This window comes from Chiloscyllium plagiosum, chromosome 2, assembly GCF_004010195.1.
Source record: "Chiloscyllium plagiosum isolate BGI_BamShark_2017 chromosome 2, ASM401019v2, whole genome shotgun sequence".
Taxonomy (NCBI): Eukaryota; Metazoa; Chordata; class Chondrichthyes; order Orectolobiformes; family Hemiscylliidae; genus Chiloscyllium; species Chiloscyllium plagiosum.
The window spans coordinates 101,666,329-101,684,588 of record NC_057711.1 but is presented as its reverse complement, the minus strand read 5'-3'; the positions used below and the strand labels follow the sequence as shown (position 1 = coordinate 101,684,588).

General features: G+C 43.3%; 2 protein-coding genes across 8 annotated transcripts in view; one reads left to right on the top strand and one right to left on the bottom strand.

Moving 5' to 3' along the window:
- The first annotated feature begins 1,317 nt into the window (after window positions 1–1,317).
- The window catches only part of LOC122562270 (lysine-specific demethylase 4C-like), a 437,697-nt gene continuing 420,754 nt past the window's right edge, over window positions 1,318–18,260 (top strand). For 2 of the 5 annotated variants that reach the window (XM_043715074.1, XM_043715084.1), the window contains exon 1: window positions 1,319–1,335. In XM_043715074.1, coding sequence (XP_043571009.1) covers window positions 1,334–1,335 — 2 coding nt within the window. In that variant the 5' untranslated portion in view covers window positions 1,319–1,333. Of the gene's footprint in view, window positions 1,336–17,501; window positions 17,926–18,260 lie in introns of those variants that run through there. The other 3 variants (XM_043715065.1, XM_043715046.1, XM_043715092.1) reach the window with 2 other exon arrangements.
- LOC122562293 (histone H4-like) lies at window positions 3,520–17,513 on the bottom strand. Of its 3 annotated transcripts, none has more exons than XM_043715105.1 (2): window positions 17,454–17,479; window positions 3,520–3,856 (listed from the first exon to the last, which is right to left on the bottom strand). In XM_043715105.1, exons 1-2 carry the CDS (start codon window positions 17,456–17,458, stop codon window positions 3,544–3,546), a joined length of 318 nt encoding a protein of 105 aa, XP_043571040.1. In that variant the 5' UTR covers window positions 17,459–17,479; the 3' UTR covers window positions 3,520–3,543. The 3 variants fall into 3 exon arrangements, 2 of the variants coding, with proteins under 2 accessions (XP_043571040.1, XP_043571049.1); XM_043715114.1 differs by having other exon boundaries at window positions 3,520–3,853; window positions 17,454–17,477; XR_006315276.1 differs by lacking the exon at window positions 3,520–3,856 and adding an exon at window positions 10,876–12,100 and having other exon boundaries at window positions 17,454–17,513.

Sequence of the window (18,260 nt, the reverse complement as noted above, 5' to 3'; positions counted from 1 at the left end):
TTGAGTCCAGACTGCTGTGCTGCTTGCTCTGAGCTCTACTTAGGGCTGGAGAAGAATTTGCAACGTGGGGTAGAGGGGTGGGGGTGGGAATGCAGTTATTGTGGTCCATGTAGGTATCAATGACTTAGGCAGTACAAAAGGGGAAGTTCTTCACAGTCATTTTGAGGAGCTAGCTGACAATGTAAGAAACAAGTCCACAAAAATTATAAATCTGAGCCATATGCAGATCAGCTAAAGCAAATTGGATTAGAGAGATAGATGTGTGGCTCAAAAACAGGTGGTTTAAAAATTGGTTTCAGTTTGTGAGCCACTGGTGTCATAACTGGGAAATTGCGATCCATGTTTATGAGGGTCTTCACTTGAAATAAGCTGAGGTTGATTTTCATGCCAACTGCATTATTAGGAAAGTAGAAATGATATAAAACTATACAGTGGAGGAAAGGGATCAAATCTGGAAAGATGTGGTAAATAAGAGTCGAGTCAAGTCTAAAGGGAAAGGATTTGATCAGGAAATGTTAAACAGACCATGGCATGAAAGGATAGAGAGTACAAATCTAAGATAAACTAACTGATTAGGCTAGGCTTCAGAAAATAAATTAAAGGATAAAATTAAATGCCCTGTATCTGAATCCATGTAAACAGATAGATAGAAATAAATAAATAGAAATACAATCTGGTAGCCATTACAAAGACATAGCTGCAAGATGTTATGGATTGGGACATGGATCATGGAGAATACAGAATAGTTCGGAATAACAGGAAGCTACAAAAAAATGGGGTGGGCACTATTAGTTAATAATATCAGCACAATAGAGATGGATGTCCCTAAGTTCAGGAAATCAAAATATGGAAATAGTAAATAATAAAGGCAAGAAGACACTTGGGAGTTGTGAGCAAGCCTCCTAACAGTAACCACATGGTAGTATAAAAGAAGAAATAATGAAAACAACTCAGAAAGGCATGGTGGTACTCATGGGAAATTTTAATCTGGATATGAACTGGAAGATTCAGTTCAGCAAAAGTAGCTTGTTGAGGAGTTCATAGACTATGTGTTGGTTTCTTCTGACAGCACGTTCTGAAGCTGAACAGACAGGAGGCAATACTAGATCTGATACTGTGCAATGGGATAGGATTGACTAATGATCTCATAGTGAAAACATTCAGTGACCATAATACAATTGAATTTGATCTTCAGTTTGAGGTAGAGAGGAGTGGGTCTGAGACTACTTCTATAAATTTAATTAAGGGTAATTATAAGGGCATGAAAATAGATGGTCAGATATCATTTCTCTTTGATGAAGCCATGTTGAATCTGTGTGAGCAATTTTGACCCATGTAAGTATCCTGCTACAACTTCTTTAATAAAATCTTCTAACATTTTCCCTTTGTCAGATGTTAAGCTTACTAGCTTGTAATTTCCTGCTTTATGTCTGCCTCCTTTTTGAATAAAAAAGTGCTTTGAATTTGCTGCAGCATTATGCATTTTAATTAACAAAGTTTGATTTAAAAAGTTAAAATGTTGATTTATAAAGTTGTGTACATTGATTATAGTGTGATATTGCTTATCACAATGGAGAAATCATTGGTGAATCTAAAAATCAGTTTATTTTTAAAGGAAATACTTCCATAATTACAAATAGCAGGTTTTAACACCTCAATAAGTATTTGCATACTGCTGCCTTTTTAAAATTCTTTCATGGTGTGTGGTTGTCACGGGTGAGATCAGCATTTATTGCCCAATTTTGATTGACCTTGATCTGAGGGCACATGACGGCCAAACCAACCAAACTGGCAGATGTATGTTCTTAAAGGACATTCGTGAATGAGATAAGTTTTCACAACAGTTAGTGATAGCTGTCAGTATTATCAGTATTGTGATAAGCTCTGAATTCCTGATTTTAATAATTGAATTTAAATTCCACCAGTATTATGAGGACGAGGGGATATCATCCACCGTTCCTCTTCAAAGTAGGCATCTGGGGCATTTGGTTCACCCGAAGGATAGCATTGCTGATGCTCTCTGAAAATTGCTCTGGCAAGTCAGCCTCAACTTTTGAGTTCCAGTGGGACTTGAACCCAATACCTTCTAATTCAAATGTGCTACCAACTGAGTCATGACTGACCAAAATTAATCTTTAGTAATCCTACGAACTGGAAACAAGGGTCCTTGGTGAAGTACCTTTACTTGAATTTCTTTCAGGCTTGCTAATCAATATCTAGATGATAGTGCTTAGTTAGTAGCTGGGAATGTATGCTGTTCACAAGGTAAGCAATTTGGAGCACAATACTTAAGCTGGGTAATATCATCACCCTGAAGAAATAGTCTTGTTCAGAATGTCAGCTGGGTTTCCTCTCTACAAATATTGAGTATCTGCACTGTATTTCTATTACTTTTTGTTGGTTTTAACATACACTTTTAAAAAATTAGTATGCAGTTGTATTCTGTTCTACTTCTTTATCACGGCACCAGGGACCTGGGTTCATTTCCACCTTGGGCAACTGTCTGTGTGGAGTTTGCAGATTTTCCCTGAGTCTGCGTGGGTTTTCTCCAGGTGCTCCGGTTTCCCCCCACAGTCCAAAGATGTGCAGGTAAGGTGAATTGGCCATGCAAAATTGCCTGTAGTGTTAGGTGCGTAAGTCAGGGGTAAATTTAAGGGGATGGGTCTGGGTGGGTTACTCTTCGGAGGGTCGGTGTGGACTTGTTGGGCCGAATGGTCTGTTTCTACACTGTAGGGAATCTAATCTAATCTAATCTAAACCAATAGTCACACAGGCAATTAACCAACTTTTAGCTTCTATAACAGCATGATATGAATTATGCCAAAATATGAAGAGAATATGAATAATAGAAGATGCTGGAAAAGCTCAGCTGGTCTGGCAGCATCTGTGAAGAGAAATCAAAGTTAACGGGGATCTGATGAAGGATCATCAGATCTGAAATGTTGACTCTGATTTCTCTTCACAGATGCTGCCAGACCTGCTGAGTTTTCCAGCAACTTCTATTTTTGTTTCTGATTTACAGCATCCTCAGTTCTTTTGGTTTTTATGAAGAGACAATGTTGAACCAAATATAGATGTGAATTTATGTGATTGAAATGGCATGAGATATGACTGGGGAAGATTGTTGAGGAGCTGTTCTGAGAGTTGTCTTTGTGGGTCAAGTCTGTAAGTGGGATGTTCGAGCATCTGAAAGTAAAGATATGTAACATTTACTTAGGAAGCAAGCAATTCTTAATAACAGTGATGGTAGTTGCAAACAAACTGAGCATTTGGATAGTGGAATCCTTTTCTACTGCATACATTGTTTGAAGGAGCATCTGTGGCACCTGGATACAGAATATATGGCCACTTGAGCTGATAGAAACCGCTACGCTGCAAAGTTACACAGCGTTCTCATGCTGCTGTCAGTTACTCTGGAGGAACATTTCCTTCCTTGAGAAACTGGACATTGTTTTGTGTTTTTGATTTGTAAAAGTGAAATGAAACAAAAGCTTGGTTCAGCCAAATCCGATTCTGGGTGTCAAAGAGTTTATTTTTTAAAATTCAGTCTTTATTTTCTTTTCTCCTCCTACTCGCCTGCCCCTGTTTCTTCAGGGCATAGACCATGTTCACTGTGTGACTCTTGGCATCTTCTGTGTAAATCACCAAGTTCCTGATGATGTTCTTCAGGAAAGCCTTAGGCACACCCCGGGTCACCTGGTAGAAGAGGCCAGAGAGACACGATGCCACCTCGCCATGCCAAGAACCAGATGACCACTTGCTGATGCCCCGGATTTTATCCCTCAGTAATTGGTGTTGCTGCTTGGCTCCCCCTTCGCCCAGAGCATTGCCCCTTTTCCCCTGGGAAGTCATCCTGCTGGTTGAGAAAGAAAGGATGTAAAGTTTTCTGTGTCTTGCTGTCTGTGTCTCTGTCCATGTCCCATCCCATCCACTGAAGCCCCGCAATCAAAAAACTGGACGTTGTTTACTTGCTTTTATACTCATTCATATACTTGTTTAAATTATACTCCTGAGATCATGAATAGTTATAAAGAAATAATTTGTAAATAGTTCTTGCATTGCTTAAAGTCTCTTTCAGTCCATCACCTGAGTGCCAGCATTGATTGTCGTCTTCAAGTCTTGCATTGGGACTTAAACCTAGAATCTTCCAAGTCAGAACCAACTAAGGTACTCCTGACACCTAAGAGCGCTGTCAGTGATCGACATTTGAAGTGCAGTTGCTTCTCATTAATATTTCTATTGAATATTTATAAGGAAGGAGGTGATTGGGTACAATTATACAGTAGCTGATTCCTGTGTCAGTCATAGAGTCATGGAGTCATAGAGATGTACAGCATGGAAATAGACCCTTCGGTCCAACCCTTCCATGCCGACCAGATATATCAACCCAATCTAGTCCAACCTGCCAGCACCCGGCCCATATCCCTCATATTGATAAGGAACAGGAGGAAAGACGCATTAAAGTTACTCCCTTGCACCCCCAGAATTTGCCCTTGTTGCAGGGACCTTGAACAATCTTGCTGACCAGGTGATCATCTGCTGCTCCAGAGACATGGCCAGCAGTCATTGCCCAACAGCTCTAAAACAAAACTCCCAATTCCCTGATCCCAACTGATAGACTACATGGGCCCTTGGCATAAAGGTCTATGCATCTTGAAGGGTGAGGCATTGGAGGACATAAAGTGCCTCTCTCCCATGCAATCTCATTCATAACTGAGTCATAAGCAACTTATGAAAAGCTTGACATACAGTTCCAAGCATTCTTCTTGTTCATGTTGCTGCAATTGTGTCACTTATTTCTGCCAGTGCTATGAACACTGTTTCTCATCCTTATCCATGTTAATTTGTTGAAGGTTGTTCTGTAAATGCTTGAAAATTTTGACATCTCACTAATTCCAAACTTGTAATCACAACTTCCCAGTGAACCACAGGTCCTGTAAGTAAGGCACTTGATAACTTTCATGTCCAAATACCTGAGGCAAGAGCTCCCTTTAGACTGTGGTTTCCATAAGGAGTTGGGAGCAGACCATGATCTATGAATTAGCTGGGTTAAGTTCCTCCAGTGCTCTGGCATCCCTCAAAGGGAAGATAAAGCAGTCCACAGCAGAATGCCAATACCTTTGCTCTCTGCTTGGTAGGCACCAGGAAAAACTTTTCTACAAGACCAGACATGAGGCTTGAGTACTCTTTGTTCTTTTCACCCCTTAGCATGTGTTCACGTGCCAACAATCCTAGGTTTGGTGTGTTGCATTATTGGTGATGTGGAAAGGCGGCAGCAGCCAAAGTTTCAGACAGTACAGATTACGCTCTGAAATCTATCTGCCTCTTCAAGTGATGAATACAAAAAAATCTGTGAGCTTTTCCTCAGTGCTGTGCATGAATTGGGTGCTACCGATGATCATAACATCAAGTGAAAGTTATCCTTTCCCCAGTAATGAACATCAGAAGTAAAGCAGTGACCAGAACTCCCAATTTTGCCAGAACAGCCCTCGATTTTTTATGAAGTGCCCTGATGACCCAACAATATTGTAAGAGTAGTCAACATTATCCAGTTTTTACTTTGTTCAACACAAACTGAGCCTGTGCAAAATTATATCCTTCTTCCTGTACAAACTGATTGCATTGCATTGTAATGTAGTCCATATTGCAGAACTATATCCCTTTCCCCACATCCCTTAATGTCTCCCAGGGACTGTTACCATTACAGTGATTGTAACGAGGTCAGCCAGCTATGCTCCATAGAATATGAGTTCCCTGATTAGGGAATCTGGTCCAATCAGGAAGCCCTGGCTGATTGATAAAAAGCGGAGTGTCAGAGATTCTGGCACACTGAGAGCTGACTCTGAAGAGACTGTATCAGAGTCAGGACTCTTCATGTTTAAATAAAGGGTGACTTGGTATTGGGATTACTGGTCTCTGAAGTTATTTTAGCCTTCTTTTCTACATCAAGAGATTCCATTCTCATGATGCTTTTTAAATGATCTATAGAACAATGCTGACAACTCAAACTGGACATAGTCTGAGACGTCACCACATGACTTCTGCCCTGCTGACTGCATCCCCCACCCCCACTTCTCAAATCCCTGCTATTATTCACCCAGTACATCAAGCATCTTGCGTTCCCACAGATTTTCTATGTATCACCAGTTTTGACTTTTGTAAATCTAATCATCCTGTCTCAGCACATCCATGCCTCCTGGGCTGCAGGCAAACCAGCAAGCCTTCGGGAATCCTCTTTAGAAATTGTATTAGGTGTCAGAGTTAGAAATGCAGAATCCTTTAACCATCAACCAAAACACCTTCAGAGTTGGATGAGAGCTGATGATTCTCAGTCTACGTTTATTTAAGAGCTGTATTTCTTCACAATGGAAGATTAGCTTTTGGACAGGAACTGGTGTTTGTGTGAAACTGTATATTTACAACAAAGTACTATACATCTCTGGAAGTCTTTTGCTTCCAATTCAACGTTTGGATATCAGCCTGTCACGCATCATGTTGGGTATATGGGTAGACAGTGCAATTTCTCCTTCTGCTTCAGTGTTGACAAAGCTTGTACTGTGGAAATGATCATTTTCCAACACGGTCTGCTGATTACCTCGATTCATAATTGCTAGTTATTATTCCCACTTTCTACTTGAATAAATTATGCTCAGTGGTTCAAGAGGCAGTTGAGAGAGAAACTGAGCTAAAGGTTGATGATCTTTTAGCAGAATGTTCTGCTTGTCACTTCATGCATTTTGCTCATGCTCAATTGTACTTTGTTGAATTTTATGAACATTTCATTTAAGCAACACTTCCAAATGTAATTCTTTGATGTCTGACATTTAAGTATATAAGTAAATATATTGGAAAAGGGTGAACTGTATAATTAAAAGAGAAAAAAAACAAATTACTTTGAAGTATTGTTGCCTAAAATAAAGGTGATGGCCTAGTAGTGTTATCACTAGACTATTAATCTGACAAGCCTGGTAATGTTCGAGGGACCTGGGTTCGAATCCTGCCAGCCTGGAGTTTGAATTCAATAAATATCTGGAATTAGGAGTCTAACGGTGACCATGAATTGATTGTTGGAAAAACCCATTGGTTCACTAATGTCCTTTAGGGAAGGAAACAGCCTTCCTTACCTGGTCTGGCCTATGTTTCACTCCAGAATCCCAGGAATGTGGTTGACTCTTAACTGCCCTCTGGGCAATTAGGGATGGGCAATAAATGCTGGCCTAGCCAGCAATACTCTCATCCTTTTCATGAATTTAGAAAATAGCTATCTGCTATTCTTTTAATTCATTGACAGATGTGGCCATTGCTGGTTCAGCCAGAATTTTTTGCCTATTCCGAATTACCCTGGAATATTGGTGTGTAAGGTGCATTATTGCACCGTTGAAGCCCATGATTGGTACACCCATAATATTGTTAGGAAGTGAATTCCAGGATTTTGACCCAGAAGGAACAGTTTTATATAGTTCAAAATCAGGATGGTGAGTGACTTGGAGGTGGTGGTATTCCTATTTATGAGCTGAGAGTAGAGGTCATGTGTTGTCAAAGAATCTTTCATTGATGTAGTGCATCTTGAAGATAGTGCACACTGCATAAACTGTGCACTAATGTTGAAGAGAGTGCATGTTTAAGCTAATAGTTGTAGTTCTTATCAAGCAGGTTGCTTTGTCCTGGGTAACATTGAACTTCTGGACTGTTGTTGGAATTGCACTCACCCGGCAAGTGGACAGTATTCAATCACCTTTGTGCCATGTAGTTGGTGCCTTATAACTAGCCCAGGTCAGCTTCAGGTCATTAGTAACCTCTGGGATGTTGATAGTGTTGGATTCAACAATGCCACTGTCATTGCATGTCAAGGGGACATGGTTAGAATCTTGAATTAAAGCGAAATACTGTGGATGCTGGAAATCTGTATCAAACAAAGGAAATGCTGGAGAAATTCAGCAGATCTGGCAGCACCAGTGGAGAGAGAAATAGAATTGAACATTTTGAGTCTGGTGTGACATTTCTTCAAGACTTCTGAAGAACAGTCATATGAGTCTCAAAAAGTTAACATTGTTAGATTCTCTCTGTTTGGAGATTGAGGTTGACATTGTCTTGCACTCTTATGGCATCAATATTACCTCCCACTATTGGCTTCAAGCTTGAATACAGTCACGTTTTGGACTTGATCTTCTTCAATATATAAGGAGTCACAAATGGTGCTAAGTATTGTGCAAACATCAGTGAATGTCCCACTTCTGATTTTATAGTGGAAGAAGGGTCATTGATGAAGCATTGGACCATTGGACCAAAGGCACAATGCTGAGGAACTCTAGCACAGATGACTTGGAGCTGAGATAACTGACCACCAATAACCACAACCATCTTTCTTTGTGCCAGGTATGACTCCAACTCGTGTAGAGGTTCCCCTGATTTTCATTGACTCTAGTTTTGCTTGTGCTCCTTGATGCTGCACTCAGTCAAGAGCTTCCTTTGTATCAGACACCATTCTGTCTATATTTTTTTCTGAATTTCTCCATGTTTCATGCTTGGCAATGGCCCCTGAAAGCAGAAATCAATGCATTAGTACACCAATGGCGCAACAGCACAGCTTAGCAGGCATGTTAATGCCAAAGGCAGTCACCCTCTCCTCACTTCCGGAGTTGAGCTCTTTTATTCATGTTTGGTCCTCGGCTGTAATGAAGTCAAGGGCTAAAAGGCCCTGGTGGAATTCAACATGGGCATCACTGTGCAGGTATGTCAGCTTCTTCCATCACTTTGCTGATGGTCAAGATGAGGATGTTGAGGTGGTGATTGGCCATGTTAGAGTTGCCTTGCTTTTTAAGTACAGCACATACCTGTGCTATTTTCCATGTTGCCAAGTAAATGTCAGTGTTGTAGCTGTACAGGAACAGCTTGCCTACGTGGCAGCAAGTTCTGGAGCGCAGGTCTTTTAGTACTATTGCTGGAATATTTTCAGGACACATAGTCTTTGCAGCATCCAGTGCCTCCAGCTGTTTCTTGATGTCATGTTGAATGAATTACATTTGCTGAAGATCAGTGTCTATAATAAAGAGGACCTCAAGAGGAGGCTAAGCTGGAATCTATACTTGGCACTTCGGGCACTGACATGCTGGGAATCCCCCATCATTAAAGATAGCATACTTGTGGAACTCATTCTCCGGTGAATTGTTTAATTTTTCACCATCATTCATGCAGCAGGACTGCAGAGTACTGTGTTCTGTGCCAGAGATGGCATACCAGGTTCATTGTTTTATATACAACGTTTTAAAATATCTCCACTTTCACATGCTTCCAGCTGCTTACTTTCAGTTTAGTTTTTTTTTAACCGCCCCCACACTACCGCCTAACCGCGGTAGTGCTTATTTTTTCCCCAGCACCCATGGTGTGTGTGTGCAGGTGTGAGACACAGTGAAAGACACAAAGTGCACGAATTTTTATTCAATTTCCACCACCAGGAAGATAGGAAAACACCGGGGTGGCCAGTGACAAACACTGCCCTTCACGTCAAAGGGCAGTGCTGTGTGATCTAAACTGTGAAGGGGAGGGTAGGGACTAAATCAAAATAGAGTTGGAGGGAGAAATAATGCACTCCACTCCCTGCGGCGCCCACCTCTGCCTGAACAACTCCAGGGTGTTGGTGGACACCGCGTGCTCCTTCTCCAAGGACACCCTAACGTAACCACGGAAGAGGGGCAGGCAGTCGGCCCTAACGACCCCCTCCACGGCCCGCTGCCTCGAGCTTTCAGTTTAGTTTCTGTTCCTGACCAATAACCCATAGTAAGCAGCCAACAAATGCAACCAAAGACTAAAGTAATTGAATACTAAACAGAGCATTGATTTGATCTGTTTTTGTGGGATCGATTGGCTCTGCCTATCAGATACTGTTTCTACTGTTTGGGTACGCAGGCAGTCAATAGCTTCACCCTATTGTCACATAATTGTTATCTGTGGTTCGTGATACTCCTGACATGCTTTCCTGCACTCTTCTTTGAACAATAATTGAACCGCTGGCAAGGAGGCAATGATAGAATGAGGAATATATTGGACCATGAGGGTACAAGTTATGGTTGGATACAATTCCACAGCTGATAATCAGCAACAATATCTTGTGAATGCCCTGAGTGGAGCTGCTGTACGTTTTCTTAATCTATCACATTTACTGCAGTGGTCATACCCAACAAGACAATGGAGAATATGCTCAGTGTGAATACCACACTTTGAGTTCACAAGGATTGTATGGTGAATAGTATCATGGACAAATGTATCTGTGACATGCAGATCGGTGAGGTTAAGGTCTAGTAGGTTTCTTTCATCTTAGTTCCCAAGGACCAGTCTAACAGCTGTATCCTTATGACTCAGCCAACTCAGTCAATAGTGGCATTCCCATTTATGTCTAGGATGGAGAAATGTATTGATAATTCAGGTCCGACTATTCTACCAGTTACATCATTTGTGTAACTGAGTTGATTCAATCTTCAACATGGCCATTTGCTTCTCTTTAGTACTGTTAACAAAAATAAAAGAAACACCCACCAGATTCTTTAAGGCACTGAAAATAATCCATTTATTATGAACAAAACTTATTCCTAAAGCAAGTGGCAAACTCTGATCAATATCTCTGGTCAATGTGGGCCCTTCAATGTGTGGCTTAGTGGTTAGCATTGCAACTTCACAGCACCAGGGACCCAGGTTCAATTCCCACCTCGGGCAACCGTCTGTGTGGAGTTTGCACATTCTCCTCGTGTCTGCGTGGGTTTCCTCTGGGTGTTCCGGTTTCCTCTTGCAGTCCAAAGACGTGCAGGTTAGGTGAACTGGCCATTCTAAATTGCCCGTAGCGTTAGGTGCATTAGTTAGGGGAATGGGTTGCTCTTTGGAGGGTTGGTGTAGACTTGTTGGGCAGATGGGCCTATTTCCCCCACTGTAGGGAATTTAACCTAATCTAATCATAAATTGGAATTAAAAGTACATTCACATAATCCCACACATAGAGACACAAACACAGAACAAAAACAAACTCTGTAGAGATGATTATTTTCTTTTAAAAAGGCAGATTTGTGTAAAAGAAACCCTGTCAATGAAGCTGAATTGTTGACAGGCATAGATTGTTAGAAAATGTCTTATTCTGATTGCAATTCACTTGGATTTCAGATTTTGGAAATTTGTCATAGTCCACATCTTCAGGTTTTACCAAATAGACAACAGTACTAATACTTGAAAACCCTATCAGATTTTCAGTAACCTCCACTGAGGAAAGGATTTTAGAGGAAATTCTTGCAGCTTTTGGAATGTCTCCTGGGTCTGTAATACTAAATTCAAATCGAGAAAGTATCTTCTGGATGACATCACTGTTTTCTGCTTGGATCCACTGTCAGTATGGAGACTCATGAGCATCTGTGACCAGTTCAAACTGGTTTTGGGAGCCAAGCTAAATTGAGACAAGACCATGTTCTTTGGGAACTGGGACAATAGATCCTTTCTTCCCTTCACTGTCAGGCCAGATTACCTGAAGGTGCTGAGAATATGGTTCAGAGGGGCGGGGACGTGGGCTAAAACTTGAGAGCAGGTATTGCCAAGATGAGGCAGAAACTGGGCAAATGGGAGCACTGCTCCCTTACCTTCACAGGTAAAAACCTGGTCACCAGGTATAAAGTACTCTTGGTGTTCCTGTATGTGCAGGTCTGGCTCATTCCCCAAGCTTGTTCCACTGCAGTCACCCAAGTTATCTTACACTTCATCTGGAAGTCAAAGATGGACCATGTCTGTGAGGACACCATGTACAAAATTCTAGAGAACTTGGAATGCTCATGTTGGTGGCGGGGTGGGGTGGTGAGGTGAAGAAAGTACCCAGTGCTGCCTTCATTGTGATGGTCACCTTTGAGTGCGACTGTATCAAGCCCTTGATATGCAAACACCAAGTATCAATACGCGCTGATGTTTTACCTGAGCCCAGTGTTACAAAGGATCTGGTTTTATTGCCATGGAACACTGCAAGTTGTTGGATTATTCTTATCCCTTGTCCTTTGTGGAAAAAGTTGTAAAAGGAAACACATTTGACCACAAGTCCATCAGGAAGTGGTCAGCATGTAATGTCCTCAAAACCCTGTGAGAAAAGAAGAGGATTGATCCTGTTGGGTGGTTCAATGAGAAGACTGTCAAAATCACTTGGCTAAATGCTTAATCACCAGAACTTTGCAACATGCATCAAGAAGTAGCTTGGCTGGTGGTAAGGAAAGCACTACCCATCATATCCTTTATTAATGCCTGGACTGTTTCACTAACACATGCTGCCATTGAAGCAGCTACATTGACGAATAGACTATCACTAATCTCCTTCTGTAATGTGCCTTTCCAAAGAAGGTCTGGAAGAAAATGCAATGGTTTTTATGGAAGTTTGTGCTGAGCAGTTCAGTGATTCAGGACTCTGTGCTCTAAGGACTCTGGGATGCACACAGAGCCAAACATCATGGACCATCAAGTTGATGCAAGATGTTGGTTGGTCTGTCGGTCTGAAGAGTTGACCATGACTGAGTGTTGCATATTTCAAGACTCGAGATGAGGGATGCAGTAAAGCTTGGGGCAGCTGCAGTGGGAAAAGCACAGTGGGAAAAGACCACCATCTAAGGTCCTTTAGCCAGAGTCTGTTCAGTTTTCAGACCCCTCTTTTGCTCAAAATGAATGTAAGTAGTTTCCTGCATTAATAGAAAATGCCTTTGTGTTTGCAACTATAGGAAGCACTGAGAAATATCAAAAATCCAATGCTTTGTTGATTTTATCTGCAACGTCTTTACAGAATTGATTGAGAATCTTTGTATGTACTTAAAGATGCATTTCTTTAATGAATAAAGCATATTTTTGCAGTATAAAAGGAAAGGGTTGCTAGGCAACCATCAGCACAGAGGCTGCTTAATTCTTTCAAAGGCATGCTTCCCAGTGATTAAGGCATCTCTTACCTCCTTGAAAGCATTGTTTGGCTGTTTACCCAAAGTCACTTCATTTCCTACAAATAGCAGGTAGGCCACTGTACTTATTATAAACTGTTACCTTAATTTCCAGAGAGTCTCATTGGAAATATTCTTTTTTTAATCGAGAAAATGTCAAGTCAGTTCAAATTCTCGGTTTTTTTCAGGTAGTCTTAAATATAAACATGCAATTCTAATACTGAGTCACACTTTATAATGGACTTTGAGTACTTGCAGCATAATATTCTCTGACCTTGTCACCCCAAGTGCTTCCTCTAAGTGGTGTCCAACAGGCAGAAGAACTGATTCATCAGTCAAAAGGGGTCAGGGTGATAGGTGATAAATAGCAGGAACTTCTCTTGAACTGGTGTCATGAGACTTCAGAGTTAATATCGAGGATTCCCTGGACAACTTCTTTCCAACTGTATAACATGGTATAATCTTGATGAGTCTGCCAAGAAGTTCCTGTTGAATCACTGTTTAAGAATAGTTAAAGCACTATGTATTTCTTCTTTATGGCATTGTCTCTCAATGGTTGTAGTTTTAAGTGATTCCTGCCTGGGCAGTAGGCACTGTCTGGGATTGACTACATTTACATTGATTGGTGGGGAATGGTGTCTGAGGATGGTTAGATTCGGTGGGGCAATGGGGAAAGGGGTGGTTGAATCTGGGGATGGTTACAGTGCTGGGCAAATACTATGGCACTCATAATCTAGGGATGGTTACAGTGCTGGGTAGATGCTGTGGCTGCTCTTTTCGTGGACAGTTACAATGCTGGGTATGATTTGGAGATGCCAGTGTTGGACTGGGGTGTACAAAGTTAAAAATCACACAACACCAGGTTATAGTCCAACAGGTTTAATTGGAAGGTTTAATTGGTTTAATTGCTGGGTAGATCCTGTTTTGGGCATTGTCTGGGGATGGTTACCATACCAACTATATCCCTTGGGATCACTGGTGTAGGTTTCCATGCTGTGTTGATCTTGTGCGTGGAGCACGCTACTGATGGTTACAATACTGAGTAGATCCTCTGGAGGTCACTGTCTGGTGATGGCTACAATGCTGAGTAGAAATTGTGGGCAGTTCCATCTGGGGCTGGTTGCAGTTGGGAACGCTGTCTGCGGAGTGCTACAGTGCTGGCTACATCCTGTAGGAGTCACTGGGAATTGTTACAGTACAAGATAGATCCTATGTGTGACACTGAGTGGGGAAGGCTGATGTAGAGGTTAATTCTGTTGGTGATGCTGTCGGGGGATGGTTACAGCATTAGTTAGGGGCGTGTTGTCTGGGAATGGTTATGCTGCTGGGTGGATACTGTTAGAAATTCTGTGTATGAATTGTTACAGTACCAAATAGATCATTGGGAATGGAGATTACATACTGTCTGTGGATGTTGAAAGAGCTGGATGTTTACAGTGTCAGGTGGAACATTACAGTGCAGGGTAGATCCTGTGGGGTGTGCTATCTAGGGAAGGTTACCCAACTGGTCATATTTTGTGGGACAGCTGTCTGTTGATAGTTTCATTGCTAGGCAATCATATAGTGTGTATGGTGGTGGAGTCGGGGGTGGGGAGGAGTGCGGAGATGCAGTGGAGGTGGGGTGTTGGATATTGTCTGGGGATGGTTATAGAAAAGGCTACATCCTGTGGGGTTGCTGTCTATAGATGGTTACTATATGTAGATCTTGGGGGGGTTGCTGGCTGGAGATGGTTACACTGCTGATTAGATCCTTTCGATACTACTGTCTATGAATGGATACAGCACTAAGTAGATATTGGTGGTGCATTGCCTTTGTATTATTAAAGTGTTGGGCAGATCTTGTGGGTGTATAGATCCAGTTTCCGGCATGGTCAGGGAATGGTTACTGTGCCGGATTGGATTGAACCTGTGGGCTCGCAGCCTTGGGATAGTTACATTTCCAGATGGTGTTGATAGAGATGATGTTTGCATTGTCTGTGGATGTCTGCAGTATTCTGGAGGCAGGAAACATGTTTCCGCTGATGGGTGAGTCCCGAACCAGAGGGCACAGCTTAAAAATAAGGGGTAGGCCATTTAGGACAGAGATGAGGAGAAACTTCTTCACCCAGAGAGTGGTGGGTGTGTGGAACACTCTTCCCCAGAAGGCAGTGGAGGCCCAGTCTCTGGATTCATTTAAGAAAGAGTTGGATAGAGCTCTCAAGGATAGTGGAATCAAGGGTTATGGAGATAAGGCAGGAACAGGATACTGATTGAGGATGATCAGCCATGATCATAATGAATGGTAGTGCAAGTTCGAAGGGCAGAATGGCCTACTTCTTCACCTATTGTCTATTGCTCGGATATCATTTTGGGGTGGTGTGTGTGAATGGTTACAGTGTGAGATAGAGCCTGTCAGGGGTGCTGCCTGTAAATGTTTTCAGTGCCAGATAGATCCTGTCAGTGGGATGTGTGTGAATAGTTTCAGAGGAAGATAGGTCCTGGGGAGTGGTGGGGTGTGGGCTGGGTGAGTGTATTCTGTGAATGTGTACAGTGGTTGATAGATCTTCTGTGGACATTGTCTGGGCATAATTATAGCACTGGCTACATTCTGTCAGCGGTAGGATACATCTGGTGGAATCGCTGTTTCATGGTGCTTACAGTGCTGGTTAGGTTCAGTTGGTCTACTTCACCACCACTGCTCCTGCCTCTCCCTTTACATGCAGCTCCCCCCACACTCACTCCCAGTCCTGAAGAAGGGTTACTTCTTCAGGAGTAATGTTGAAATGTTGACTTCTACACCTCCTGATTCGGTCTGGCTTGCTTTGTTCTTTCAGCATCCTGCCTGTCGACCCTAGATCTTGTGGGAGAAAGTGAGGACTGCAGCTGTTGGAGATCAGAGTCGAGAGTGTGGTACCGGAAAAGCACAGCAGGTCAGGCAGCATCTGAGTAGCAGGAGAATCAACATTTTGAGCAAGAGTCTTTCATCAGGAATGAGGCTTGTGAGCCGAGGAGGTGGAGAGATAAATGAGAGGGGTGTGGGGCTGGAGAGAAGGTAGCTGAGAGTGCAATAGGTAGACGGAGGTGGGAGTAGTGGTGATAGGTTGGAGAGGAGGGTGGAGCAGATAGGTGGGAAGCAAGATGGACAGTTAGGACAGGTCATGAGGGCAGTGCTGAGTGGGAAGTGTCACAAAGCTAGTCCTTTTTTTTATAAAAGCTGTTCCTTGGTTCAAGGAGACTTTGTCCTTGATTTTATTTCAGAGGAGCAATAAACCGGGCTGGGCTCTGTTCAATCTGGTTTGGTCCAGAGAGGCCTTTTATATGTAAACAGATGAGACTTGAGGCCAAACTGGTTCTGTTTTAGAAGTGACCGATATAAAGAAAGGGGAGTGGTCAGCTCTCTGGCTGAGCAGTTTAGTTCTGTCTTGAACTGGTTGGAAGTTCAACAGTGAGCTGTGTGGAAAATCTCTTTCTCTCTCTTTCTGCCCTTCAACATTAACCTGTAAGCATGTGTTCCATTTATACTGGTTTTTAAAGGAAGTTTGCTTATTGGGACTGTTGTGTATATTCGGAACAGCATAATTAAGTCTAGTTGGATAGGTTGAGTTCTGTTGGGATTCTTTATTCTCTTCTTTGTGTTTCATTGTGTAATTTTGTGAATAAATTTTTGTCTGTTTTATAATCTAGTCGTCAACCTAGCTAACTTAATCCATGTAATTTTCACTGTACACTTCAAGTTATGGTCTGAGCTGCCTGCTTAAGAATGTTTTGCGTGGTCTGGCTTAGTCCACAACAGAAGGTTGGGACTGGGATAAGGTGGGGGGAGGGGAAATGAGGAAACTGTGAAATCCACAATGATGCTGTGTGGTTAGAGGGTCCCAAGGCAGAAGATGAGGCGTTCTTTCTCCAGGTGTCGGGTGGTAAGGGTGTGGTGATGGAAGAGGCCCAGCACCTGCATGTCCTTGGCGGAGTGAGACGGGGAGTTGAAGAGGTCGGCCATGGAGTGGTGGGGTTGGTGAGCGCGGGTGTCCCAGAGACATTCTCTGAAGTACTCTGCAAGTAGGTGTCTTGTCTCCCAATGCAAAGGAGACTGCATTAGGAGTAACGAATACAGTAAATGACATGTGGAGAAGTGCACGTAAAACTCTGATGGACGTGGAAGGCTTCTTTGGGGCCTTAGATGGAGGTGAGGAGGGAGGTGTGCAGGTTCTGGGCCTCCTCCATTGTGACACCCTTACTACCCGATGCCTGGAGGAAGAACACCTCATCTTCTGCCTTGGGCCCCCTGACCATAAGGCATCAATGTGGATTTTACCAGTTTCCTAATTTTCCCTCCCCCCACCTTATCCCAGTTCCAACCTTCCAGCTCAGCACCGCCCTTCTGACCTGTCCTACCTGTCCAACTTCCCTCCCACCTATCCGCTCCACCCTCCTCTCTGATCTATCACTATTACCCGCACCTCTGTCTACCTATTGCACTCTCAGGTACCTTCCCCCAACCCCCTCTCATTTATCTCTCCACCCCATCAGCTCACAAACCTCATTCCTGATGAAGGGTTCTTGTCCAAAATGTCGATTCTCCTGCTCCTCAGATGCTGCCTGACCTCTGTTCTTTTCCAGCAATGCACTCTCTACTCCAGCATCTGCAGTCCTCACAGTCTCCTTCCAGATCTTGTGGGGTCATTCTCCCTGGATAGTTGCAATGCTGGGTGGATCCTAGAGTGGCGCTGTTCTTGGATAGTTGAAATGCCGGGTGGATTGTTTTGGGGGTGCTGTTTGTGATAGGTGTAGTGCCGGTTGGATCCTGTGCGGGGGCGCGCGCTGTCTCCCAGTGGTTGCAGTACATACAAAGTCCTGTGAGGGCGCTGTGTGTGCGTGTGCGCGATTGCGCGCCTGCGCACCGCTACTGTCAATAACAACAACAACAACAACAACTGGAGGCGGCGGTGGGAGTTGGGCCCCGATTCTAGGCCTGGATCGTTGTGTGGTCTCCGAACACTCGCACTTCACTGTAAGTGATGGTCTGCGTGTTTCGGGCGATCTACGTGCGGCGGCACGAGCCCCGGGGAAGTGTTGCGGTGATCCCGAGCCAGGCGGAACGGCCGCCGGTGATGGCAGGCGGCGAGACAACTTGTTGTGTCCCAGGCCGCGGCTCAAGTGTCGCAAGGCCCGGCGTAGTTTCGGCGGGCGAAAGGCGACCGGGACCGGGTTGGAGGGGCTGGCAGTCCCTGACGGTCAGCCCATGAGGGTAATCCCGGGCCAGTGCCTCCCCTTCGTTGAAGCAGCAGCGCACTGTCTGTCTGTATCAGCCAGCCGGCCTGAGTTAGCTCCCTGTCACACAAGTGC